Genomic DNA, 25,969 nt, shown 5'->3' on the forward strand with positions numbered 1-25,969 from the left:
GTGAAAAACATTTTTAATTTCATCTTGGTGTTACAAAAAAATATGTATTATATGATGTATAAATACACGTACAAGTAAACTAACACTAAACAAATTGTATAAATTAACTTACACATCACAATCACATCACACAGGAATTAAAGTACCTACCCGGTGGCATTCGAACTTTCGAAATCTGTTATTGATTTTTTCTTGATTTATATTACTAGAATTAGACCAAGACCATACAGAAAAAAATACATAGATTGCTCACTCCATACATCAGTTTTGATACTAAAAAGACTATTAATTTCAGTGTCTACATCTAGCATCGAGTAGCGGAACTATCAGTACTGCTACTTGACAATAGATGTAGCACCGACCGGAAAGCCTTATTTATGTTGTTGAGCATAAGACTTTCCGGTCGGTGCTACATCTATTGTCAAGTAGCAGTACTGATAGTTCCCCGCTACTCGATGCTAGATGTAGACACTGAAATTAATAGTCTTTTTGGTATCAAAACTGATGTATGGAGTGAGTACTCTTGTCTTACTATATTTCTCTATTACCAAGATAAGTCTGCAAGAATTTTGATAGCACACATATTGGAAGACTGCAAGTGCGTGTGCTATCAAACTCGCTGCAGACTTATCTTGGTCTAACTCTACTTACGATCTCGCTCGCGTCAGTGTGAAAAGGTAACATTCGGATGACAACTGCCGCTGCATTACTGTTTGCGACATTACTTAATATCGCCGCTGTATGAATCAATTTCCTTGATAAAATGAGTGACGTAATGACGTTCGCCGCCGCATTAATGTCGCAGTTATGAAGTTCAATCCGTCTCTCATTTTATGAAGGAAACTGAGAGATACAGCGGCGGAACGAACGCCGCTGCAGTAATGTCGCAACAGTAATGTAGTTGCAGTACGAGATGCGACGAGTAGTGTCAAAGTGAAATTCAAATTTTCATTTTTGTGAGTTCGATCGGTTGTGACGCTGATTTTTTCAAAATTTCAACTTTCTAGTAGCATTACTAAGTGCTAGTAAGATGTCATATGAAACGGCTCGCAGTATATTTTGTGCACCACGATAAGCGCGAGCGATCATAATATATCAATATCAAAACCGTAACAGATTTTTAAATTAGAATACCACTCCTGCTTTTAATTCTAACACTTAGTTAGCCATGCTTATTAAATTATGGAACTGTATTAACACTTAACACACTTTGTTCATAGCTTTATGTGTACCTAACCCTTTATAACGCAATATAAGTTAGAAACAATATGCATTTTGACGACAACATTTCTGTGAGGCTCAAAAATATTAAATATTTAGGTAAAATGGATCACTCACGTTTTTAAGGCGCTGGGCGTAGGTGACGTTCGTATTATAACTGAAGTTGCATTACTATTGCGACATCATTGTAGTGTGTGCTACGCATTACCCCTACAGGCTTATCCTGGCAGGGTCGCCATGTGATGTAGGGCGCTAAAGGAGAACTACTTGGTCTTAAATATAGATTTATTGTGTCAGTAATAACATAATTCAAAACTGTCAATCCCTCCTCCACAGGCATTGCCTAGTGTGGAGGTCAGTAAAAACTATACCCATGTGAATATTCATTTGAAATATACAATTTACATTTTCATCTTTCATAATAAATATTAGGGGACATCTTACACAGATCGACCTAGTAATATAATATATAACAGCTTATATAGTAGAGCGCTGTAGAGGTAAAGCACACACTACTGACTACATCATCAACACCGACGCAATAATGTCGCAACAGTTACGCGGCTGCAGTTGACATCTAAATCACACCTTAATATCGGTCGCGAAAAGCTATGGCTCACAGTATGCGTCAGTCAGCCGTGTGTCGTTATGACAAACATGTCAAGTAATTTTCGAATGTAAAACTAGTACGTGTGTGACCGTTTTACTATAATTATTTAATAAAGTGCGGTCGAAAGTATTAATTTATGACCCATTTCGTACCTTGTCACAGTAACAAAAATATGAAACTCGCTAGAAACCTTACACTATTGTCACTGTGACAAGGTATAAAATGGGTCATAAATTAATACTTTCGACTGTACTATACATTTATAAGATCTTTCTTAATTTTTTCTCTATCCAGAATCACACACAATTCACTATCTTAGCAATTTTGTGCAATATAAAGGGTTAAAACTTTTGTGACCTAACAATGAAAATTAAATTCGACTTTCCGTGAATGAAAACAATTGGAAACTCATTTTAGATGAACGGTTTTTTCTGACGGAATTCTGTTAGACATAAAGGCAATATTCGGAAGACTGCAGCGGCATTACTGTTGCGGCATTACCGCTGTGGTGCTGTCAATGTCAGTTTCCTTGATAAAATGTGTGACGGATTGAACGCGGCAGTTATGCGGCTATGAACGTCACTCATTTTATCAAGGAAATTGACAGTAGCAGTGCCCGCGTCAAAACTGCAGCAACGATGCTGCAACAGTAATCCAGCTGCAGTTACTACAAAACTTCAATTTCAAAACGAGTAAAATAAATTAAGAAAAATACTGACGTAAACTCGTCGTCATTAGAACTTGCAAACTATGTAAACAAACAATGTAACTTTGTTTTGTGACTGTTTCTCCTTGAATGTTCACACTACCCCATCAAACACAATTCAAACTATACACTTATACACTATTGAAACGGTCCGTTCCGTAAAATACATAAATATATAACTGTATCTTGGATATTTAATTAAAAGTTGAAAATGGTTTCATAAGTTAGGTTAGGACCTGATGGAATGACGTTTTTGTTTCTTTTAAATTCTACAATTGTCTATGATGGGTAGTGTTGTGACTAAAGTTTGAGATATAAACCCGCTACACACTACCCAACTCACGCTCTGTACCTACCGCCGCGGTTGTAAAATACATCAATACATCATTCTTAAGTACCAATTTGTCTTCTGATCGTGATTAAACAAATTAAAAATAACTAACTACTTGTTTTTTTAATTTTGGTATTTTATTATTCGATACGGTTTGACATTAGTAAAGTAGTAAGTAAGAGTCTTGCCCATCACTAGTAAATTTATCATTTAGAGACAATTTCAATATGGCGGTTTGTTTACATAGTTTGCAAGTTCTAATGACGGCGAGTTTAGAAAGGTACCATCGCTAACGCTGTTAACTGTACATCGGTGGACCATATGCCTTTTGTAATAAGGTCCACCGATGTACAGTTAGGAGTGATGATGTTTGTACTGCTGTCATATTATTTGGAATAAAATGCTGAAAAAAAAATGTTTTACGTATTGTTTAAATCCAAGTAAAGGATATTCGGAACCCGAAAATCATTAATATCTCTCTGGCAAGCCATTTTCGTCAGTAGGAAAAGGCGGCAAATTTAAATAATGTAGCCGCAAAGAGAATTCCCATAGAAAATTAAATTTCGCGACTTTTCTACTGACAAAGTGGGTTTGCCAGAGTATACTTTACTCTTTTTGAAATGGCGTTTTGGTGAGGGGCTACCGCGAAAAGCGAAATTCGCAAATTGCAGGAATCTTTCTCTTTTACTCCAATGAAGGCGTAATTAGAGAGACAGAGACAGATGCCCGCAATTTACGAACTTCGATTTTCATGGTTATAGCCCTGTTTATGAATAATATCTACTAATACGTGTATTAATGAATTCCAGATGCAACATGCTTATGTCGATTTTCGAGCTTATCGGGTGGAAGCAGTGTTGGATAGAGAGGTAAATGTGCGAAAGAGATAGCTCGACATCAGTAACTGGTAGAAATGGTACCAGCGTGGTAGAAAATGGGAAAATGTCGACGTAGAAACTGGTAGAAAAATCTGTTTGGTAGTTGCAGGCATGAAAAAGGAAATAAAGTTACTTAAAGGAGTTACATTTACCTCTTTGAAGGACAGCTTCTAACAGTAGAATTTCCCATTTTACGAATATGTTAATTAGTTAGTTAATCAATGCTGGTCAACCAAATCTTATTGTCAGTAAAAAAAGGCGCGAAATTCAAATTTTCTATGGGACGATATCCCTTCGCGCCTACATTTTTCAAATTTGCCGCCTTTTTCTACTGTCAAGATCTGGTTGACCAAGTATACCAGTACCAATAGTTTTCCCAAGAGTTTATTTTTATGAATTTCATCATTTGCATTTAATATTTAAGTTGGTAGTTTTATTAATTATTATTTATTTTAACAGTATTCTGACATTTCGTGAAACGGAAAAGTATGGCTCGTAGAAAACGTCCTTCAAAGATATTAAATGTAACTTAACGTAAAAAAATGTAAGAATGCGAATGGATTTTTTTTTCTAAATATAGTTTTAGGTAGTATTTTGATTTTTTTACATAGCTCACCGAGTAGAAAAAGGTAGATTTTTTTTCATATTTGGCGAATGTATTATGGTAGCAAATGTTTTTTTTTAACTGCATAATTATTCGCATTTTAGAAATGGTAGTCGTAGCTTCTTTAGAAATGGTTTTAAGTAAATGCATGTAGCATGATAAAGTTACAATTTTGTACATTCAGAGTATCCATTTTTAAATGTATTTTGTGTATTTGTTTAGTTATGTTCTGTTTCGCTCTTAATCTTCTGTCTCGTGTATTATTACTTTACTTAGTACTATTTTATTATTACTGTCTACTTTTTCGCACATTTTTCTTCTCGTATACTTAAGTATGTAAAATAACATAGTTTAACTCAAAACTAACACTTTAACCGCTGTAAAGCTTAAAAAATATATATGAGGTAAGTGATTTTTTCTTTGTTTTTATATTAAGTTTGAATTATATGTTTAATTATAATATTAGGTATTTTAGTTTAAAATGCGACTATCAAAATATCCCTAATGCGTCCTAAAATTAATGTTTCCTGCATATAATTATTTAATAATTTAATTTCTCTTCTCTGCACCCAAAAGTTATGTTAAAGGATGACTCACGCTACAACTGTCCGGGCCCGGGCCGGGGCGTCCGACACTTCACTTTTGACCTTTCAACCAGAAACGTCACTTTTGAGACTGGTGTACCAATAAGTGTGAATACTTCTCTGTCGCGGGTGCCACCCGCTGGAGGTCGATTCTAATTTATCAATTTGTTATCGGTTTGAGCTGGTTTTGATAAGACCTTCATGATGGTAAATAGGAACCAAAAAACTGTACTCATCCTTTTCTTTTGGGTGCTCGTACCTACTTGTGTAAGACAAAGATAGTATGACTCTCTCCATCTATGTTTGAAATAAAACAGTCCTTTGACACACTACGTAGTAATTATATTCTCTTTGGACACACTATAGATACTGTCAGTTACGTTTTCCATAAGATACGGTTGCGTAAAGAAAATTGGATAATACGAGTAATTGTCTATGTTTAACTTATGTGAGTTATTAATTATAGCAATTGTTTTTAGTATCGATGTGGTTACATAGGTTATGTCAACATAGTGATTTTAGTTACAAGATATATAAGTTATGTCAGATATGATGTGACAACAGTCTACAAAACAAACTGTAAAGGGGCCCACTGATTAACAGTCCGCCGGACGTTATCGGCCTGTCAGTTGTTCGGAACTGTCAAATTTTTGTTTTAACTGACAGGCCGATACCGTCCGGCCGTATTGTTGTAACAAATCTGTCGAGTCTTTTGCGTTTGAAATCTTAAGGATATATCATCATTTCTCAAATTTTCTGTGTTTTTCAACGCATTTTTAAGGCTCCGTACCTCGAAAGGAAATAACGGTCCGTCCGTCCATCTGTCTGTCTGTCAAGACCCTTTATCTCGGGAACGCGAGGAGTTACTCCAGTTGAAATTTAAACTAAGGTCTCTTGAAGCTTTGAAAAAAACAATACTTTATTTAAAAGAAAATAAGCGATCTTAACATGTCTTTTAATTGAAAAATGCTTTTTGAAAATCAGTAACTATTATTTATGAAAGCTGAAGAATATAAATTATCGTATTAGATTAATAATTGTGAGATATTTGCCGTGACTTATTTTTAAAACGTGTTTTTCAATTAAAAGACACATTAAGATTGTTTACCTTTTTTCTAATGCTAAAAAAAAAACTATAGGTAAAAGAAAAGATACGGTCGTTTATGCCGCAAACACGTAGGTATATTTCGAATTTTCAACACTCTCAAGGGAATCAAAATTTATAGAGCACTTCCCGTTGACCTAGAACTATGAAATTTTATAAGTAGTACACTACAAGTACAGAGAAAAATCTCTAAACTATACATTTGTAAAAAATAAAATTATAATTAAGTTAAAATTGCACGGAACCCTCGGTGGGCGAGTAATACTCGCACTTGTCCGTTTTTTTCCAATACCTATTATTTTAGTAACATACTTTTGTCCAACAATATATTTCCCACACCAGTGTAACAACACCTTAATGTTATATCACACTAATATATAAGGCAGCGATTACACCGATTAGTTTCACATACCTATCATTAATCCTCACTAAAAAGGCACGTCCACACGAAAGGGCATGTTACATCATAGCTATGTTACTTTTACAACATATAAACTATAAACCTAGTTTAAAAAAAATAAGGGAATATCTACCTTATGGGTAGAGATTACGACTGCTTTTTGGTTGGGTAAGGATTTTGTAGAGCGTTAGTCAATTTAATGTTCCAATAAGCATGTAGGTGCTATTAAAGGATTAGAAATAATGTTTTAATGAGTTTAAGTTCTTTAGAAGTGTTAAAAGATGCGGCATATTTATGGAAAAGGAATTTCAACTGACAGCTAGTGATAGTTAAGTTTTTTATGTATTTATACGTATTTTGTCAAACATCAAACAACAACATCAACATTTATTCACCAAATAGGCCACAAGGGCACTTTTACACGTCAACATGGAATTTACATACAGCAAAAAAAACACATCAACAATTATAAAATACAACTAAGCCGCAAATATCAAATCAAACTAAAGTATTACATAGAGATGTATAAAGTCTCTAAATGTCGAATAACAAAAAACGCTATAACAATAGTATTGAAAAAAAAAACACAAAGGTACAAAAACTATAATCTAAAATTATTTAGAGATGTAAATGTCTCTAAGTGTCATCATAACTAAAAGATTACAATATATTGTAGTTAATCAAATTATCCTTAGAGATTTATAGAGTCTCCAAGAGTCAAATTCCTGTATACCTAATTAAAAACATTCATTAAGAGAGAAAATGATAATAAAAATAAAATAGCATACGAGAACCGAATGAGGTGTGTCCATGTAATTATCCTCAAAAATAAAGTTACTAAATATAATAGCTCGTGTTAGCTTAAATAGACTAGTCTCCATAAACAGCACCCGTTCACGAGTATGACGCGTATCTCAGCCATCGCCTCTTTCGGGAAAGTGACGTGTATTGTTTTTTTACGTATTTTTTTACCCATATTGTAAAGAACCCTAATAAATAAAGGAAATAATTATCATCAAACCCCTATCATTCCAGATGTGGCGGTTCTCTCATCTCCCGCCGCCACGTGGTCACAGCCGGGCACTGCGTTGCGCGCGCGCAGCCGCGTCACGTCCGCGTCACGCTCGGCGACTACGTCATCAACTCGGCCGCCGAACCGCTGCCGGCGTACACGTTCGGTGTGCGCGGGATCAAAGTGCACCCGCTGTTCAAATTTACGCCGCAAGCGGATAGATTTGATGTGGCGGTGCTGACGTTGGATCGGAATGTGCACTATATGCCACATATAGGTCAGTATTTTACTTCCAAACGTTTAACCAGGAATCCGATCCCTGGTTAGGTACTACTACGTCATCAACTCGGCCGCCGAACCGCTGCCGGCGTACACGTTCGGTGTGCGCGGGATCAAAGTGCACCCGCTGTTCAAATTTACGCCTCAGGCGGATAGATTTGATGTGGCGGTGCTGACGTTGGATCGGAATGTGCACTACATGCCACATATAGGTCAGTATTTTACTTCCAAACGTTTAACCAGGGATCCGATCCCTGGTTAGGTACTACTACGTAATCAACTCGGCCGCCGAACCGCTGCCGGCGTACACGTTCGGTGTGCGCGGGATCAAAGTTCACCCGCTGTTCAAATTTACGCCTCAGGCGGATAGATTTGATGTCGCAGTGCTGACGTTGGATCGGAATGTACATTATATGCCGCATATACGAGTAGGTCAGTATTTTACTTCCAAACGTTTAACTACCTAACAGCCATATTCGAACCTTTTGGACGCCAATGACCGATATATCCGCACCGTAGGTTCAACGCCAAAGACCGATTAATCGGTCACAGACCACAGAGCAACATAGACCTACGTGCATATGCATAAAGTTCAATTTCAGTTTTGACACTTCGGTGACGTGGCGTCAGCGTGACAGCTTTTGGTTTTGACACGGCGTCGAAAAGGTTAAGATACGTCAAATATTAGATATCCATACGATATGGATTGGATATGTCAGCGTCAAACAAATGTCAAAAGTGACGTTTCTTCAAACAACAACGTCACTTTTGACACTTGTTTGACACTGACATATCTTGGTGATGTCTAATAGATATCTAGTAGCTAGATATCTAGTTCAAAATCCGAATCGGGCCCTAAGTCACTAAAGTCGGACCAAACGAACTCTACATATCATGCAATGATAAAGTGTGTCACAGTCATTATTAATGTTAAATTGGCTAATTTATATGAAAATATGTTATTTAAAGAGTCAAATCGAGTTCGTCATGACTTTTGCAATGATAAAGTGTTGTAATGTCATCATTTAATGTCAAATTTCATATAAAATATTAAGTTATAATGACACTCCACACATTTCTCCGTTCAAATCATTGCAAAACTAGCTTAGCGGAATTCTAATGACACCCTCTCACTTTGTTATTTCGCGGAATCAAAGCGCACCCGCTGTTCATACGCTGCCGTGACAACTAGGTAACTAAGTGTAAGGCCTGAGTGGACGCTCGAGTTGGGCGTGCAGCGGGGCGGGACGCGCGGCGTGCATGTTAAACAAATGCAAACGTATAGTAGCGGCCTTAGTGCACGCTGCTCAAATCACTTGGGAGCTCGACGCCACGCTGCACGCCCCGCCGAACGCTCCGCTTCGAGCGTCCACTCAGGCCTTACACTTACACTAACTGTTTAAGAATCTGTGAAAGACTTGCCTTCATTATCAAGTGTCTTAAAACCTCGATTAATTATGCCTATCACAGCACAGCTAACTGTAAATTAAAGTCCACTGTTTCTCTTTTCCAGCACCAATCTGCCTGCCAGAACGCGGCAGCGACTTCCTAGGGCAGTACGGCTGGGCGGCCGGCTGGGGAGCCCTAAGCCCCGGGTCACGGCTGCGGCCCCGGACTCTACAAGCTGTGGATGTGCCAGTGCTGGATAATAGAGTGTGCGAGCGGTGGCACCGAGCTAATGGTAAGTGTTAGGGGTGGGGCATTAAAGGTTCCGTCACACAGCCGCGTTTTCCGGGCGGGGCGCGAGCGGGGCGTGAGCGTTTTATATGTAAAAGCGGCGCGCCCCGCTCACGCCCCGCCCGGAAAACGCGCCTGTGTGACGGAACCTTTAGCCTCGGGTCACGGCGCGGCCCATGAACTCTACTGACTGGTAAATACACATTTGTACAAGAAAATAAATGATTCAACGATGGGTATAGCTTATGCAATGCTTCTGAAAGTAAACCAATTTCTGACATATCGACCGGGATATGGACCGTGATTACCTTTTATATTGTTTTCGAGCTTCCGATATTTCGACGCGGTTACATGCATCAAGTTCACGGGTAGGGTTTTCAATCCGGATCCGAAATGTATGAAACTATCCGGATCTGCATCCGGATCCGCGGATCTTCCCATACATTTCAGATCCGTCTTACATTCACGGGCAGGCGGCAGGCGGGTTCCCTGTTCGTAGCCGTTTTTGCTACTAAGCGGAAAAAGCACGTAATTGTCTACGCTCGTAGCGCGTAGCGCGCTGGCAGTGAATGCTTTAAGTTCCTCTCGCTTCATTTCAAGTCAGACACTTATCAAAGATCTTCCTTTCATACGCTCAAATATTCTGTGGTATAATTTTTGTGCTAATCAAAAACCATCTCTATTTCCAGGCATTAACGTCGTAATCTACCCAGAGATGCTCTGCGCCGGCTACCGCGGCGGCGGCAAAGACAGCTGTCAAGGTGACAGCGGAGGCCCGTTAATGTTAGAGCGAGCCGGCAGATGGTACCTCATTGGTGTTGTCTCAGCTGGCTACTCGTGCGCAAGCCGCGGACAGCCGGGGATCTATCATAGGGTTGCGCATACGGTGGATTGGATCAGTCATGCGACAACCCTATCTTAGGGCCTCTACACAATAATTGCTTGCGATTTGAGTTACAGACGTGCTTCATTTACCATCGTATTTTCACGGCAACGCCACAGAATAAATAAAATAGTACTAGGTACAGAAGATTCACTCTCTAACAAAACGCGTCTTTTACGACAGATATGACCGCTAGGTGGCGCAAGCGCGAGCAGGCGTCCTTTCCGTAGCGGTGCGTGGCAACTACTATGGCTATACACCAAAATTGGTGTGGACCGCATGTACTTGTAGGTACTTGTAGTGACGCGACGAAATCTTGAAGTGAGCCATGCCTGGCAACGCACGAACGTGTTATGCTATTTCAGTCAGTCTCAGAACAAAAAGTACTGATAACTGAAGTAGCATGACAAATACGAATGTTTCCGAGAAAATACGATGGTAAATGATTATCCACTACATCACATTGCGGCATTTTTGCCCTGCCAAATTAAAATATTGTTATTTAAAAAAATAAATGAACTTTAAAATGGAACTTGCAGATTTTAAAAGTAGGTACATTTTTGCATTACATTTTCATTTAGAATACATTTTAGCTTAGCAGGTCAAATTTGATTTGATGAATTCGAAATACTTAGCCGGCAATTATATGTGACGTTATCTATGAAAAGGGACCTTATTGTCGATGGCGGTTACGCCATTATTAACGATGCTCCGATATAAATACAATGCCGCGCGACGCTGTGCGGCGTAAGCGCCATCGACAATAAGGTCCCTTTTCATAGATAATGCCCCATATACAATCGCATGCGATTAGTTGTAAGGTCTGTAGAGGCCTGGTGTACACTGTGTACAGTTCAAAATTGGAATGGACTTTGCTGTAGGGTTGTGCCTTAGTGTAAGGCCTGAGTGGACGCTCGCTCGGCGGGGCGTGTAGCGTGGCTGTGGGCTCACGCGTGATGTGAGCAGCGTGCACTAAGGCCGCTCCTATACGTGCGCATTTGTTTAACATGCACGCCGCACGCCCCGCCCCGCTGCACGCACAACAAGAGCGTCCACTCAGGCCTTACACTTAGTGGAAAGTTGGAAACTCAACATGCTTTGTAGCAATTATAGCTGGTCAAGCAGATCTTGTCTAGAAAAAGGCAAATTTGTAAAATGTATATCCTCCCATAGAAAATTTGAATTTCGTGCCTTTTTTTACTGACAAGATTTGCTTGACCAGCTATACCATACTTGTCGATTTTTTGTGATTTAAAATGATCGGAATCAATGAATAGGAAAATAACAATTTACAATACAAAATACGAGTACATATTGAGAATGCGATGCGGTAAAAGCGAGCACGCACTAGACGCGCAATATACGCTAGTGTGAGTAGCCCTTAGTGAGCCAAACCTTGAGAGCCGCCCCACACTAGCGTCTCCCGAGCGTCAGCGTCGCCGCCGCCGCCGCCGGTCGCGCAATGTCATGGCCGGGCGGTAATCACCTCCTTAGAACGAATTTTCTCTGTGACTTAAAATTTGTTGTTTGTGATTCTGATAAATACCTTATTGCAACATGGTTCTAATTTCTAAGATATTTGGCTGGATTAAGAACTTTGTAGCATTGGACGACGATATGAAAATGTTTAAATCGAGACAATGATCGTTCTTACTCCCTCTTTGTGTATGTTGTTTTAGCTGTGACTAGAACGATCATACAGTATGATCATACAGTGCAAAAAAAAGTATGATTCATACTTTTTTTGCAGTAATATCGATGTTTCGATTTATTTTTAAGACTGTCATCCATTTTGAAGGAAATGAAGTGTGTTTTTGGAATATCTTGTTTATCTTAAACATTTATACTCGTATAATTCTTTCAGTAAACAAACATACTGTTAATAAAACGTATTGAAAACAAAAACCTGTATTCAAAGGAAAAGACGAAAACCTGGAGGCCGATTCTAAGTTTCAAATCGGATTGGATATTTTATTGTTATGATATGAATAAGAACGTTAAGGCCCACTTGTACCATTCCACTAACCCGGGGTTAAGAGGTTAAACCGTCAACTCAGTGTCAAATTGTATTGGTAACCATGGTAACTCCAGGTTTAAGCGGTTAACCCCGGGTTAGCGTACAAGCGCGAGCTATCGTATCGTATCAATATCAAAACCATAAACCATATCAGATTTTTAAATTTGAATTCAGCCCCATAGCGATCTGACATGTGGAAACGATAGGAAATATACAAAAAATAGTCGTAATTCTATCCCTTTCGTACTTAACTCCATTCCCAAAGTGGGAGAGAGAAAAAAACTGTCGTTTTATATTAAAATACCTACCAATAACCTATTGTAAAAAAATCTCATTTAAAACTATATTAGGCTAAAATTGTGATACTGACCATGCAACAAGGGCTGTGTGTAATTTCGCCGCTAGGGGCGCTAGTGTAGTTGGAGGTCTTTCAAAATGTCAAATGCATAGAAGTTTTGGGTGTTTCAAGCTTTTTTATCGCTTTTTTTTCACTACTTATTCATAATTCTGGTAAATATTTGTCCATCTTTGATTATAATCATGGTAAACAATAGATATAGCTCAATAAATGTTTTTAAAAAAATGCCAATTAAAATATATGCTAAATTAAACAGGTTGAAAAAACGGCAAATTTAGACGTTAAAATACCTTTCTCTATATTACAACGTATTGATTTTATAAAAATAAGCATAGAATAATTTTGAGATCTGTTTTTCTGGACCACCATCAACAGTGGCGCCAACTGGTGAGCAAAAAAAAACGCTAGCCCTCATTAAAATACTCGCCAAAATTGCAATAAAAAAGTATAATTCTTAAGTGCCTATATAGCATATGTAAATAACTTAGTTGTACATAATTTACCAGTTATTCTTGTGTAAATATTTATTCGGATATAAGGCTTTAAATAAATTATTGTGAAGCATGTATTTATTTTCTAAATGTCTTAAGTTCACCTTGTTTTCTTTTTATTTGTTTGATTGAGAATGTTAAGCACTATTTAAGAACAATTTAGGTTAATAAAGTGTATTTATTGTTAATTTATATTTGGACCTTTTATTTCAAATCCTTTCGTTTTTCTCCATCGTCATACAGCGGGGTAACGCTGCAAGTGTGATGGGGACCTTTGGACCCGGCATGGCTCAGAACGGGTTTTAGTTCTTAAATTTTACATGTACCTTTATATTGAAATAAAAACCTTCTTTTTGTTTTTCAGAGCTTAATAAAACAATTTTTATTAGTATTTGAAATGTAGTGTTATACCATTTGTATATCAGAAAATAATTTAAATCGGACTGGCAGTTTCAAAACAGTTTTTTTTTATCTAAAAAAGTTGTTTCATAGACATTATTTATTTAGTTTGTATTAACAACTTTTAAATGTGGAGGTTAGGTTAAATTTATTAGTCAAATCACCCTTCTTTTATTTATAATAAAAAAATCATCCAAAGTGCAAAATGAGTAAAAACTACTTTATTCTATATCTTTTTTTGCAATTATTTTTGTCTGATTTAATCCAATCTCATTATTCAAACGCTGATTGGTCAGCTACCAGCCAATAGGGATGCGATGCGCGCGCACATGTTTAACCAGCAACGCGTACAGAGGGCGGTAGTATCGCTCGAGCGCTGCTGAGGAGATGACGTCTGTGCCGAGCGTCGCCTGGAGTATTTCTTGATAATTTTGAGAATGACCTCTTGACATTAGTTCTCTGAAATGAGAAGATTATAAGTTCAAAAAGACCAAATTTAAATGGCGTTCTAACAGCTTTAATATTCTGTCGATAGGTGGCAGTAAATTTACTGTGTTTACGTAATTTACTTTGACAATCCGCCTCTATTTCAAATTCTCTTTGGTGCATAGTAAACAAATACATGGGTTTTTAATTTTTAATAAGCAGAAACGTCTGAGAACGATATTATTAAGCTTAGAATTTTAAAAGTGGAATAATTACTGTCTTGGGTGAGACTTGAACTCACGGCCTCTGGATCGATACTCCGGCGGAAGTAGCACGGTCGCATTTTTATCGCTTGTCACCATCCCTGTCATGTTCTAACAAGTATGTAAGTGCGAAAGTGACAGGTGATAAAAATTGAACCAAGCTGACACTGCTGTGCTCTGCCATCTGAGCCACCAAGACCTCATCCATAGCCAGCAAATCTTTCCACCGGTCAAAGGGACCCGAGCGACATCTACCGTAAGAGCTTTACACTTCTTAAACGACTACCGGAGTTCCAAGTCACATTGGAAATTCACCAGTTACGATACCCATACTAATTTTAATATTTAACAAGCAGAAACGTCTGCGAACGAGTCTACTCACCGCAGCAGTTTTCCAGCAGCCTTAGACCCGTATATATCACACCTGTTCATCGGTATGGTCTTCGGTATGTCCTCCTTAGCTCCGACACGGCCAAAGATGGCGGCTTTGCAGAGGCTTTCAAATAGCTGGTGTTGAAGAAAACTGCTTAGGAAGTATCTGGAAACAATCAAGACCAAAATGGTTGCATGAAAGTAGTCAATAAATATGGACGGGTGACGCTGTGCCCTGAGTTGTTTAGGTTATGGGGTCAACCGCGAATGATGAAGATATCGGTTCGAGTCAGAGGGTTTACCGCAAAAACCGAAATTCGAAAATTGCGGGGATATGTCTCTTTTACTCCAATGAAAGCGTAATTAGAGTGACAGAGAAAGATGCCCGCAATTTGCGAACTTCGATTTTCGCGGTTATAGCCCTGACTTCGGGCACAAGAAAATTATTAAATAAGGTGACAGAAGTACAAATACTGGTATTACCGAAGGTATACTTAGAGCTAAATAGAAATTAAACTAAGGATCTCACTACAATTAGGTAAGCTTGGCTTCTTTGGATTTGAATGAGACGGATGCTTGAGTATGAGAATACTCGAGCCTTGTCGAAGTAACTTAAAGTTATAATAAATTAGTACCTTATAAATAAATAAGGGATAAGTAGAAGAGGGAGTTGGAAGGGGCAGACCTCGGCGGAATTTCTCTGATCAGATCGGGGAAATCCTGAAGAAAGGCCAGGTCAAGAGCACCCTAAACCGGCGAGCGTGTATGAGGAATGTTATGAAAGTAACGGAAGCGAAAGAGGTACGTCAGGATCGTAGCAAGTGGAAATCCGTAGTCTCTACCTACCCCTCCGGGAAATAGGCGTGATTATATGTATGTATGTACCTTATAAATGGTGTATTATCAGGGACATGATATTTAGCCCCAGCATCAAATCCCTCCTCACCCCTCTTCTCCGGAGGCGCTATCCCTTGCAGTTCTATCACCAGGTCCCAAAACTCCTCATTCAGATCATCCTTCAAATCACCTTCGAAATACCTCCATCTATACTCATCTATGACAAGCGAAAATGGTATCTGTGGTATCTTGTTTAAAGCTTGCTTTAGAAGTAACACATCATCTGTAGTTACGTCATTCCAGTTTGCATCTTCAAATGAGTCAAAGGAATTTGGGATCTGTTCTTCAGATGTTAGAGTTTCTTCTGCATTGGTGGTTTTTGGTGGACCTTCATTTGTTGAGTCAAAGGAATTTGGGATCTGGTCTTTAGATATTAAAGTTTCTTCTTCAATGGATGGTTTAGGGTTGGTGAAAAGCATGGAGTCGTTGATTAGGCCGATACGGTAAAGGTGTTGTGGGGTTAGTACACCGTACATGATGGTGTCTCCGACGGTTTCGTGTAGTGCTGAGTTCGCTTGCTGAAAAAAAATAGTGAGTAGAGGCAAAGAGAATTTAGTATAGAGGCGTATTGTCAAAGTGAATTTTGTAGTCACAGTAAATTTACTGTCATCTTTCGATATAATGATTAAAACTTTTAGAACGCCATTTGACTTTGATCCTTGTTCTTTTACTGATATGTGTTAATTTTATTAAATATCAAACGGTGTCGCCATCTACACGAGTATAGGCCAAAGGTATGGCGCCATCATTTCGAGCATAATTTTTCTCGATTTTCGGAGGCACGTTTTTCTGTTACCCTTTATTTATCTTATACGGAGTTTATATATCTTTGGTATAGGTATCGGAACCTGGTACCTGGAGCCAGATTCTAATTTAATAACGTATTACGGTTTTGATACGACCTTGAAGATGTTACGCTGATTGGAGCCTGTAGTGAACAAATGAACTTCGTGCGTGATGCGCACCAATCACAAAGAGGATTGTCAATGTGGCGTAACAATAACAAATTGTTAAACTTGAATCTATCTCCTACACTTAATTTTTAAGGTTACTTTTAAGATGGTTAAGGTATTTTTGAAGGTTAGTAATTTTTTGAGGTTGTTCGAATGGTCACGTAGTAAAAACACTTACTCGAAAAATGCCAGGCTGGTTTTGATATGCCATGTAATACTGAATGTGTCCCAATTCATGATGGATTACGTACAAATCCTCGGCTGTTGATCCTGAACAATACAAGAGCCTGAAATAAAATAATTCTTTAATTATTTTGGCCAGAATTGAATATGTCATAGGTTACTTTTGCCACAGAGAAAAAAATACATAGAGTGCTCATTTCATACATCAGTTTTAGTACCAAAAAGACTATTAGCATCTAGCATCGAGTAGCGGAACTATCAGTACTGCTACTTGACAATAGATGTAGCACCGATCGGAAAGTCTTATGCTGTTGAGATAAGACTTTCCGGTTGGTGCTACATCTATTGTCAAGTAGCAGTACTGATAGTTCCGCTACTCGATGCTAGATGTAGACACTGAAATTAATAGTCTGAACTTATGTATGGAGTGAGCACTCTTGTCTTACTATATTTCTCTATGCTTTTGCAGACTTGTAGTTTATCTGTCTGCTACCTACCTACATTATGAAAGGTATTAAAATAAGGGATAGTTGTGGAAGGGGTATACCTCGGCGAACTTTTTCTGATCAGATCGGGGAAATCCTGAAGAAAGGTCAGGTTAAGAGCACCCTAATCCGGCGAGCGTGTATGAGGAATGTTATGAAAGTAACGGAAGCGAAAGAGGTCTGTCAGGATCGTAGCAAGTGGAAATCCGTGGTCTCTGCCTACCCCTCCGGGCAATAGGTGATTATTGTTTAAAAATGAACTTTAATAGTTGCTATATAGGGCTGCGCATGCGGTAAAGGGTTAAGTAGATACCTAAGTTTAAGTTACCTATCAACTAACTAGCTTCCATATAGGTACATAAAGGAGCCTTGTCTGCCAACAAACCACTCTGTGGTTTGGCAGAAGAATATATGCAAATTAGTTGTAAGCAAGATTTCTGAATAAACGTTTTTTTTTTCATCATCTTCCTCGCGTTGTCCCGGCATTTTGCCACGGCTCATGGGAGCCTGGGGTCCGCTTGGCAACTAATCCCAGTAATTGGCGTGGGCACTAGTTTTACGAAAGCCACTGCCATCTGACCTTCCAACCCAGAGGGTAAACTAGGCCCGTATTGGGATTAGTCCGGTTTCCTCACGATGTTTTCCTTCACCGAAAAGCGACTGGTAAATATCAAATGATATTTCGTTCATAAGTTCCGAAAAACTCATTGGTACGAGCCGGGGTTCGAACCCGCGACCTCCGGATTGCAAGTCGCACGCTCTTACCGCTAGGCCACCAGCGCTAACGTTAAAACGTTTTTTTTATTATTATTTTTTATATGTATTTGTGTGTAAATATTTGTGTAATAGGGTTTATGATAGTCTCAAAACATTAATAAAAGTGAGATTAAAGTTTCGTGAGACATAATACCTATATTTTAAACTGTTTAGACGACAACGGTTTCACTCACTTGATTTTTTAGTCGCTATTGGCGACATGTTACGGGCCCTTCAGGGGTCCTTCCTCAGGCAACAAAAAATCAAGTGAGTGAAACCGTTGTAATCTAAACGGTTTATCAATAAAAGTATTCAAACTAAACTGGTAATACCTGAAGTCGCCATCTTGAAACATGTCCGCCGCGGTGCCGTGACAGCGCGTGCTCGGGCCCTGCCGCTCGAATACAGATTCGCGCCAAAACGTATCTGTCATGGCGGGCAGCCCTAGCGATTGGTAGAAATCTTCGGCGTGTTTTACCTGCGACATTGAATTAGGTCAGGCCGGTTAGGGGGGTGAAACTGGCGGCCTAGCCAAGATGACGTTCGCTATCGCTTCGCCATCGAATCGCTTTGTGTCTCTCCATCACTCTTAAATATTAGTGTGACAGTGACAGTTGCGTTTCGTTCGCTACGGAGCGTTAGCGATTGGCATGTTGGCGGTGGGGCCTGTTCCTTTCGGGCATACTCGGCTCCGTTCGGCTCAGCATTGCTCCAATCAGTTCATAATGGCCGATAGCTATCGATGGCCATTTAGTTAGAAATTTTGTTCTCTTGGTGACACCTATGAGCGAGGAATAAGAAGGATTACATTTTTCAGGTTGGCTAATATGTTTTGTAGTTGTGTGTACTACACAAGTTCAAAGTTATTTACATCTCGTGCGCTTTGGAGTCCCTTACTACGCTCAGGATTCTAAATTACATTCACGAGCGTAGCGAGCGATAATAGAATATTTCGCTTGCACGGGACTCGAAAAAATATCAAACTGTACTGCTGTTGTACCTACAAATAATATTATTTTGAAATACCATGTCCACAGTTGTCCAATTCGTGTTTTTGATACTCTTGTCGAGGTCTATGGTCTGAGGCAGGACGAGATCAGCAATGGACTCCCAATTCTGGGACCATAGACTGCCTGAAATTAAAACAAAGAGGTAAAGATATTGGTAGATGGTAGGATCCCGCCGTAAAAAACATCTTGGCCTTCGAGTAACACCGGCATCCGACACGTCGGAAGGGAAGAGCCCAGGCGATATCCTACGTACAAATCATTCTGCCATTTTTTGCGGGCGGAAAGTGCACACAGTCGCACTTCTCACTCACTTACATACAAAATCCAATCTGTAATGACGAGTATACATAGAAAATGACACACGTCAAAGACAAATCTTGCACACTTCGATCTCTTTTTGTATAGGTACATACGAGTCACAACACGCACCGGCATTAGTTACAGGTACAGTAATAGGGCCCGATTCGGATTTTGAACTAGATATTTATTAGACATCCATTAGACATCACCAAGATACGACAACGATCATTTAACGTAAAAGTGACTTAATTATGTTTGCCCGAATGAGCTGCAAAAGTATCTAATTGAAATCTAAACTACCAGAGGTATCTACTATCTATTAGTACATATCGTATTGTTCTCTTCTCTAGAACGGATCTTGTTTTCAGAATACCGCGGATACTATGCTTCGGCAGAGGGGAAATAGTACGAATGCTGTCTCCCTTCCCGGTGTTGCTCGAAGATATGTTATATACTACGGACCGTCACGGTAACAAAATAACAAAATGGGTCACGTAGGTAGTGTTAGGTATGATCCCCGAAAAAGTAAATGAAAATTGAAAAGAAGACTACCTACCAAGTAAATGAGCAGGTATAGGCCCCCGCTCCGGCACTATGTCTCCATACTTCTTCCTCAAGTAGTATCTAGCGACTCCGTGTAGAAGGGAGTACAAAGGTTTGACACGGTTGTAGAGACGGCGGCAGATTAGTCGTAAGTCTGTTACTTCCGATTCGTCCCGCCAGGTGGCGCCGATGTCTGTGTAACCTAAAAATTATACATTGTGCAATAAGGGTGATGTAGATAAAATTGTAAACGAATTTACAATTGGATACCACTAAGTCATACGAACCTAGGTTTTACGTCAAATATTAATTTAAAATCAAGGTAGGGTGACTTAGTTATTAGCCACTACATAGTAAGTGGCCACTCCTAACAAATCAGAAAGAAACAAGCCAATTGAAACCTAATTGATAAGAGTAAGCCTCATTGAGCTTACCGTGGGACTAGGTCGATTTGTGTAAGATTGTCCCATAGTTGGCTACTTTCCTACTAGTCAAATCAGCTTCTTTTTTAGAACTGTCAAAACTATTTGCTAATATGGAATTAATATGAAAACGTGTGTAGTGACGATACAGTCAACTCACCTACTTTTTATACTTCCATCCGATTTATTAAATAGAAACTGTGTATAAAAATATCTGCTATCTGTGATTTTATAATAATTATCTGGTGCTTTATTTCGTGCACGGTGTGAAATAATTTATTTTAAGTAGAGGAAAGTACCCATTAAAAAAAAGAGTGGCCAATTACTATGTAGTGGCCAATAACCAATAGTATTAGAACTATTACCATTCCGTTTAGCCGCTCTATTCTCAACATTAACCAACTCCCTATAGGGCTCCTTCATCGGCGGCCCCAGCTTCTCCCGCCAGGATATCCACAACCACCGCAGCACTTCCTCGTTCCTCGAGAACTTCATCATTTTATCGAAATCGGCGTCGCCGTGCAAACAGAGGGAGGTCTCGGCTTTCTCGTTTACTGCCAGTTTTGCTGCTCTGGAAAAAGGAAAAAAAATAAACTGTTTTACGAAAATAGGAAATAGTATTTGTTTCATAGCGCTCATTTGTTTCATGTTTAGAAAATGTATGGAGTAGTACTTTATAGACTTTCAAGACGTCAAAGAGCGTGTAATACAATACACAACAGTATAAGCAGCCATACGATACTGATTTGGTTGAAAAAACACTGATAGATCAGGATCGTATCGCTGTGACATCTTATAAACATTGTTCGAATCGGGCCGTTAGCATAACTTACCTAGATACTCCTTCTGACTCCACATTGAGAACTCGTTTGACAGTCGCGATGTATTCCAAGATGGCGGACTCCACTCCCGCCAAATCAGTGGGGGGTTCAACTTTTTCGAAAGGAATACACACTTTAGCGTCCGAGTATATGGACTGGAGGTGTTCATACAATTTGCTGATTTTCCTGAAAATAAGTAATTAATGTAATGGACCCTATAATGGACGTGGAACCGGTAATGGGACATAAAACCACAAATCCTCTAAAATAAGTATCTAAAAGTAGTTTATGAACACTGGCAATATTTTACCATAAATAAGAGTCATAGAGCTGTTTAAGTTTGAATTTTTATTAATTTCGGTTACTTTTTAAGAAATTGGCGTCAACCCAAAAGTTGTCGTGTCACCGAAAAATATAACTAGTAAGAATTCTTAACAACTTCGCTAAGAGAGGTGAGTTCATATATTAAATTGTAATTAATTATAACTTGGTGTAAACTAGAATGTGTTTTGTTAATTGCATTTACCATGAAATAAGGTATACAACACACTATTTTGTGTCTCTAGAGATGTATAAAAAATAATGGTATTTTGCCCAATCCCATTATAGGAGCTCTAAAACTGCATACCTCCTATGATGGGATAACTTACAATTTACATAATGATGCTTGCCATGGCGTAATTTCATGTTTAAATAATACAGAAGTAGGTATAATGTAGTTACGAACTATGTCAGGAAGTCTTCTCGGACTTCGGATATAGTATTTTATGCAACCGTTGTTTAAGAGGGGTCAAAAAAGGCGAGTGGCGTGAAGCCGAAAATTGTTAATAAAGACGCCACGAGTATTTTTTGACTCAGTTAAACAACGTTGCATACAATACTTTTTCTACGACCGACCAAGCACTTACTTTGAAATGCAATGAAATAATAATAAGAATAGATGATGATGATTGTTTAATGTCCTAATGTGATAGGTTGTTCAGTGCGTGGGATTCTTAAGGGGAACGAAAATTTTATTATTTTTGCGCCACGACGCACGGTTTAGGAGATACAGCCTTATAAATATATATATATATTTTTTTTGTTTTTTTAATATTAATTAGGGGTTTCTTACAGAGGAATGAACATTTTATTATTTTTGCGCTACGACGCACGGTTTAGGAGATGTAACCCATAAACATTTTTCTTTCTTTTTTTTTTATTTTGTTTTGTTTTTCGTGTTTTTTTAAATATTACTTTGGGGTTTCAAAGGGAAACGAAAATTTGATTATTTTTGCGCTACGACGCACGGTTTAGGAGATACAGTATTATAAAGTTTTGTTTTGTTTTTTTTTATTTTTTTTATAATATTAATTAGGGGTTTCTTACAGAGGAATGAACATTTTATTATTTTTGCGCTACGACGCGACGCACGGTTTAGGAGATACAGCATTATAAAGTTTTTTTTTGTTTTTTATTTATTTCTCTTTTGTGTTTTTTTTTTAATATTAATTAGGAGTTTCTTACAGAGGAATGAACATTTTATTATTTTTGCGCTACGACGCACGGTTTAGGAGATACAGCATTATAATTTTTTTTTTGTTTTTTTTTTATTATTTCTCTTTTGTGTTTTTTTTATATTACTCGTAATTAGGGGCTTCTTACAGAGGAATGAACATTTTAATATTTTTGCGCTACTACGCACGGTTTAGGAGATACAACCCATAAACATTTTTCTTTCTTTTTTATAATTTTTTTTTTGTTTTTCGTGTTTTTTAAATATTACTTACGGGATTCAAAGGGGAACGAAAATTTGATTATTTTTGCGCTACGACGCACGGTTTAGGAGATACAGCCCTATAAAGATGAAAACTGATGATGATGATGATGATGTGACCAAAACATGTCTATGGTTCACTCATCTGGCAGAAATGACAATTAAAATTAGGTTGGCAACAATGTATTCCATACAATATTTTTTAAGTGGTGATTACACGAAGTATCGTAAAAGTGCCAAAAAGATACTGCGTGTATGCACAAATACTTTTTTGGGGAATAGACTAAAGACTTGTCTTGACAACTATAAGAGAGGGGTTTAAAGGTGTGTGCACGACCCTTTAAATGACAAATAAAAGTACGGGAGTAGAAAAAATTAATATCGTTTTTACAAAAATTTATTTAACATGCCTGTTAGTTAGTGTGGTTCAAATCTTGGAAGTTGAATTTGAGCCACTTTCGGATTTCCGATTGAGTTGAAATTTTGGATACGTAAGCAAATCGGATGACAATGCAATATTATGATAACATGGACCTGATCTCATGATGGAGACAGGAGGTGGCCATGGGAACTCTGTAATAAACGCAACCTTATTGTGTTTGGGTTTGTTAGAATTGTCTTGATGAGTATTAGTTGGCTGTGAAAAGAAAAATACATTCTTACATAAAAGCTTATACCAAATATGACTAATAACTAGTTTTTTGCCAAAAATTTATTCCCTGTTCCAATATCTTATACTGATAGGGTATGTCCATTATAGGGGGCCCATTACTGGATCCACGTCTATTACCGGGGTACCATTACTGGAGCTTTGGTGTCCATGACTGGAGAAAAAAGGCATAGTTTTAATTTGTAAATTATGTGGAAACTAATTGCAGTATCTTTGATATAACACGCCTGAAACATAAAAGATGGATAGGATTTTCATCTTTAAACACGCTAAGCGGTAGAACTTTTGCCGGTATCAGGGAAATATCACAAATACTCCAAATTTCCTCTTAAATGTCCCATGACTGGTGCTGTTACTATACCTACTTAGGTACTCAATATTTTATAAACAAAAACTTAAACGCCTGGCGCCTGGCGAACGGAATGGTAATGGACGTGGCGCCAGTATCCTTAGTGTAAGGTCTGAGTGGACGCTCGAAGCGGAGCATTCGGCGGGGCGTGCAGCGTGGCTGTGGGCTCACGCGTGATGTGAGCAGCGTGCACTAAGGCCGCTCCTATACGTGCGCATTTGTTTAACATGCACGCCGCACGCCCCGCCCCGCTGCACGCCCAACTCGAGCGTCCACTCAAGCCTAACACTTAGTCTTGTATGGTTTTTAGGGTTTCGTACCCAAAGGGTAATAACGGTACCCTATTACTAAGACTCCACTGTCCGTCTGTCTACCTATCTGTCTGTCTGTCACCAGCCAATATCTCATGAACCGTGATAGCTAGTTTTCTAGTACTTACAGTTCAAATGAAAGTAATGTAGAATAGTTGAAATTTTCACAGATGATGGTTTTGTGTTGGCGCTATAACAACAAAAACTAAATAGTCCGGAACCCTCGGTGGGTGAGTCCGACTCGCATTTGTCCGGTTTTTTACACGTAATAATCTTAATTTATAAGTTTGGATTTAACTTTGAAGAATTAAAGAAAACAAAACCGCGAATGGAATAGGTTCACTGATCTTACAGCTCACAGAGCTATTAGTGTAAAATTGTATAGGTAGTTGATATTTTAAAGAAACGTACATAGCTTCATCTAGCGTGAACCTCGGGCCCCTACAGAACAGATACGCCATCCTCCTCTCGGTCCCATTGAGCAACTGACTCCTCTCCAACGCGGCCAATCTTGCGCAACTTCTCTCTTCCCAAACGATCCGCTGTCGCTGGTAATTGGCAGACCTAAACGAATATTTAATTTTTAACAAGCAGAATAGTCTGCGACCTATGCTATTATTAAGCTTTAGAATAAATTTAAATGTCGAAAAATTACTTAATCAAGGGGTGAAATTATGACTTGATGAGGAAAGTAAAATGCATGTTGCATGTGATTTTTAAAAACATGTCTGAAGTATTAATTTTATACTGTCTCTCGAGGGTACTTTCCATTAACAGTTTAAGTAAAATAATCGTTATTTATGGAATGGAGAGTTAAAAATCAGAATGGAAATTCTATAACAATTCCATTTAAAACCAAATTCCAATTGTTTAAATAAATAAATAAATATTACAGGACATTATTACACAAATTGACTAAGCCCCACGGTAAGCTCAAGAAAGCTTGTGTTGTGGGTACTCAGACAACGATATATATATAATATACAAATACTTAAATACAAAGAAAACGACCATGACTCAGGAACAAATATCTGTGCTCATCACACAAATAAATGCCCTTACGGGGATTCGAACCCAGGACCGCGGCTTCACAGGCAGGGTCACTACCCACTAGGCCAGACCGGTCGTCGTTATCTTATAAAAATAAAAATAAATTACTTGGAAAGTTAAATGCTCTAGTGCACAAACGTATCTTTTTTGCACAGCTTTTAGAACAACAATGTCCCTCTTTCAGAGCATGAGAAATGAAAAAAAATATAAAAAAATGACAGTACACATGGTGCTACTTTCCCGAACTAGTGCGGGAAATATCACTTTCCGTGCGTATGTCAAAAGTTTAAAGTGCCTATGTACTGTAAAACGTAGTACGATACACGTGCGAATAGGTAATATGCAACTTGTGTCGATTTAAAACACTCCCTTCGGTCGTGTTTAATTTAATCGCCACTCGTTTCGAATTTCCTCTTTTCCGCACATGTATCGTAAATAACTATTGTATTGTATTGTAAACTACTCACCTCAAAGGAAGCTCAGCATTTCCAGGCTCCAAAGATGACTCCCACGCAATCTCAGCAGCGGCAGCATTGAACTTGGTGGTGACGTCATTGAGGTGCTGGATGAAGTCCTGGGAGGAAGCATCAGTGCTGGAGACAGATGTGACGACTGCTAGGAGGATGATTAGCTTCATTTTAATGCTAAAAAAGTTCGCATAGTGGTTTTCCTGAAAATCAAAATAAGCTCTTCAAAGAAATACCGAAGAAATGGAGGCTAATACCTCTATATAATGTTTAAAACTTTCGCATTTTGAACATAAATATATTAATCGCGATAGACCCGTCTATAAATGTGAGTTAATAATACCTCTATAGCCAAGTGGCCTAGTGATTCAGGCAATAAT

The 25,969-nt window shown here is 38.4% G+C and overlaps 2 protein-coding genes across 2 annotated transcripts in view; one reads left to right on the plus strand and one right to left on the minus strand.

Moving 5' to 3' along the window:
* LOC134659281 (plasma kallikrein) overlaps positions 1-10,358 on the plus strand; it is a 62,387-nt gene extending 52,029 nt beyond the window's left edge. Inside the window, exons 4-6 of the mRNA XM_063514934.1 lie at positions 7,475-7,728; positions 9,244-9,411; positions 10,097-10,358. Of these exons, the coding sequence (XP_063371004.1) occupies positions 7,475-7,728; positions 9,244-9,411; positions 10,097-10,329 (655 nt within the window). The 3' untranslated portion in view covers positions 10,330-10,358. The remainder of the gene's footprint in view (positions 1-7,474; positions 7,729-9,243; positions 9,412-10,096) is intronic.
* A 3,426-nt stretch (positions 10,359-13,784) lies between these two features.
* LOC134659214 (angiotensin-converting enzyme-like) lies at positions 13,785-24,632 on the minus strand. Its single transcript, XM_063514842.1, has 10 exons — positions 24,484-24,632; positions 20,999-21,172; positions 20,531-20,736; positions 19,757-19,945; positions 18,917-19,023; positions 18,223-18,368; positions 16,645-16,753; positions 15,502-16,031; positions 14,627-14,782; positions 13,785-14,014 (listed from the first exon to the last, which is right to left on the minus strand). Exons 1-10 carry the CDS (start codon positions 24,531-24,533, stop codon positions 13,852-13,854), a joined length of 1,830 nt encoding a protein of 609 aa, XP_063370912.1. The 5' UTR covers positions 24,534-24,632; the 3' UTR covers positions 13,785-13,851.
* Between the last annotated feature and the right edge of the window lie 1,337 nt (positions 24,633-25,969).

Source organism: Cydia amplana, chromosome 24 (genome assembly GCF_948474715.1).
Source record: "Cydia amplana chromosome 24, ilCydAmpl1.1, whole genome shotgun sequence".
Taxonomy (NCBI): Eukaryota; Metazoa; Arthropoda; class Insecta; order Lepidoptera; family Tortricidae; genus Cydia; species Cydia amplana.

Coding starts and splice junctions, on each gene's coding strand:
- LOC134659214 (XM_063514842.1), bottom strand. CDS start 24,533: ATGGCGTATCTGTTCTGTAGGGGCCCGAGGTTCACGCTAGATGAAGCT. Junction 20,737..20,998: donor GAGTCAGAAGGAGTATCTAG/GTAAGTTATGCT, acceptor TCCTTTTTCCAG/AGCAGCAAAACTGGCAGTAA. Junction 18,369..18,916: donor ATTGGACAACTGTGGACATG/GTATTTCAAAAT, acceptor TCAATGTCGCAG/GTAAAACACGCCGAAGATTT.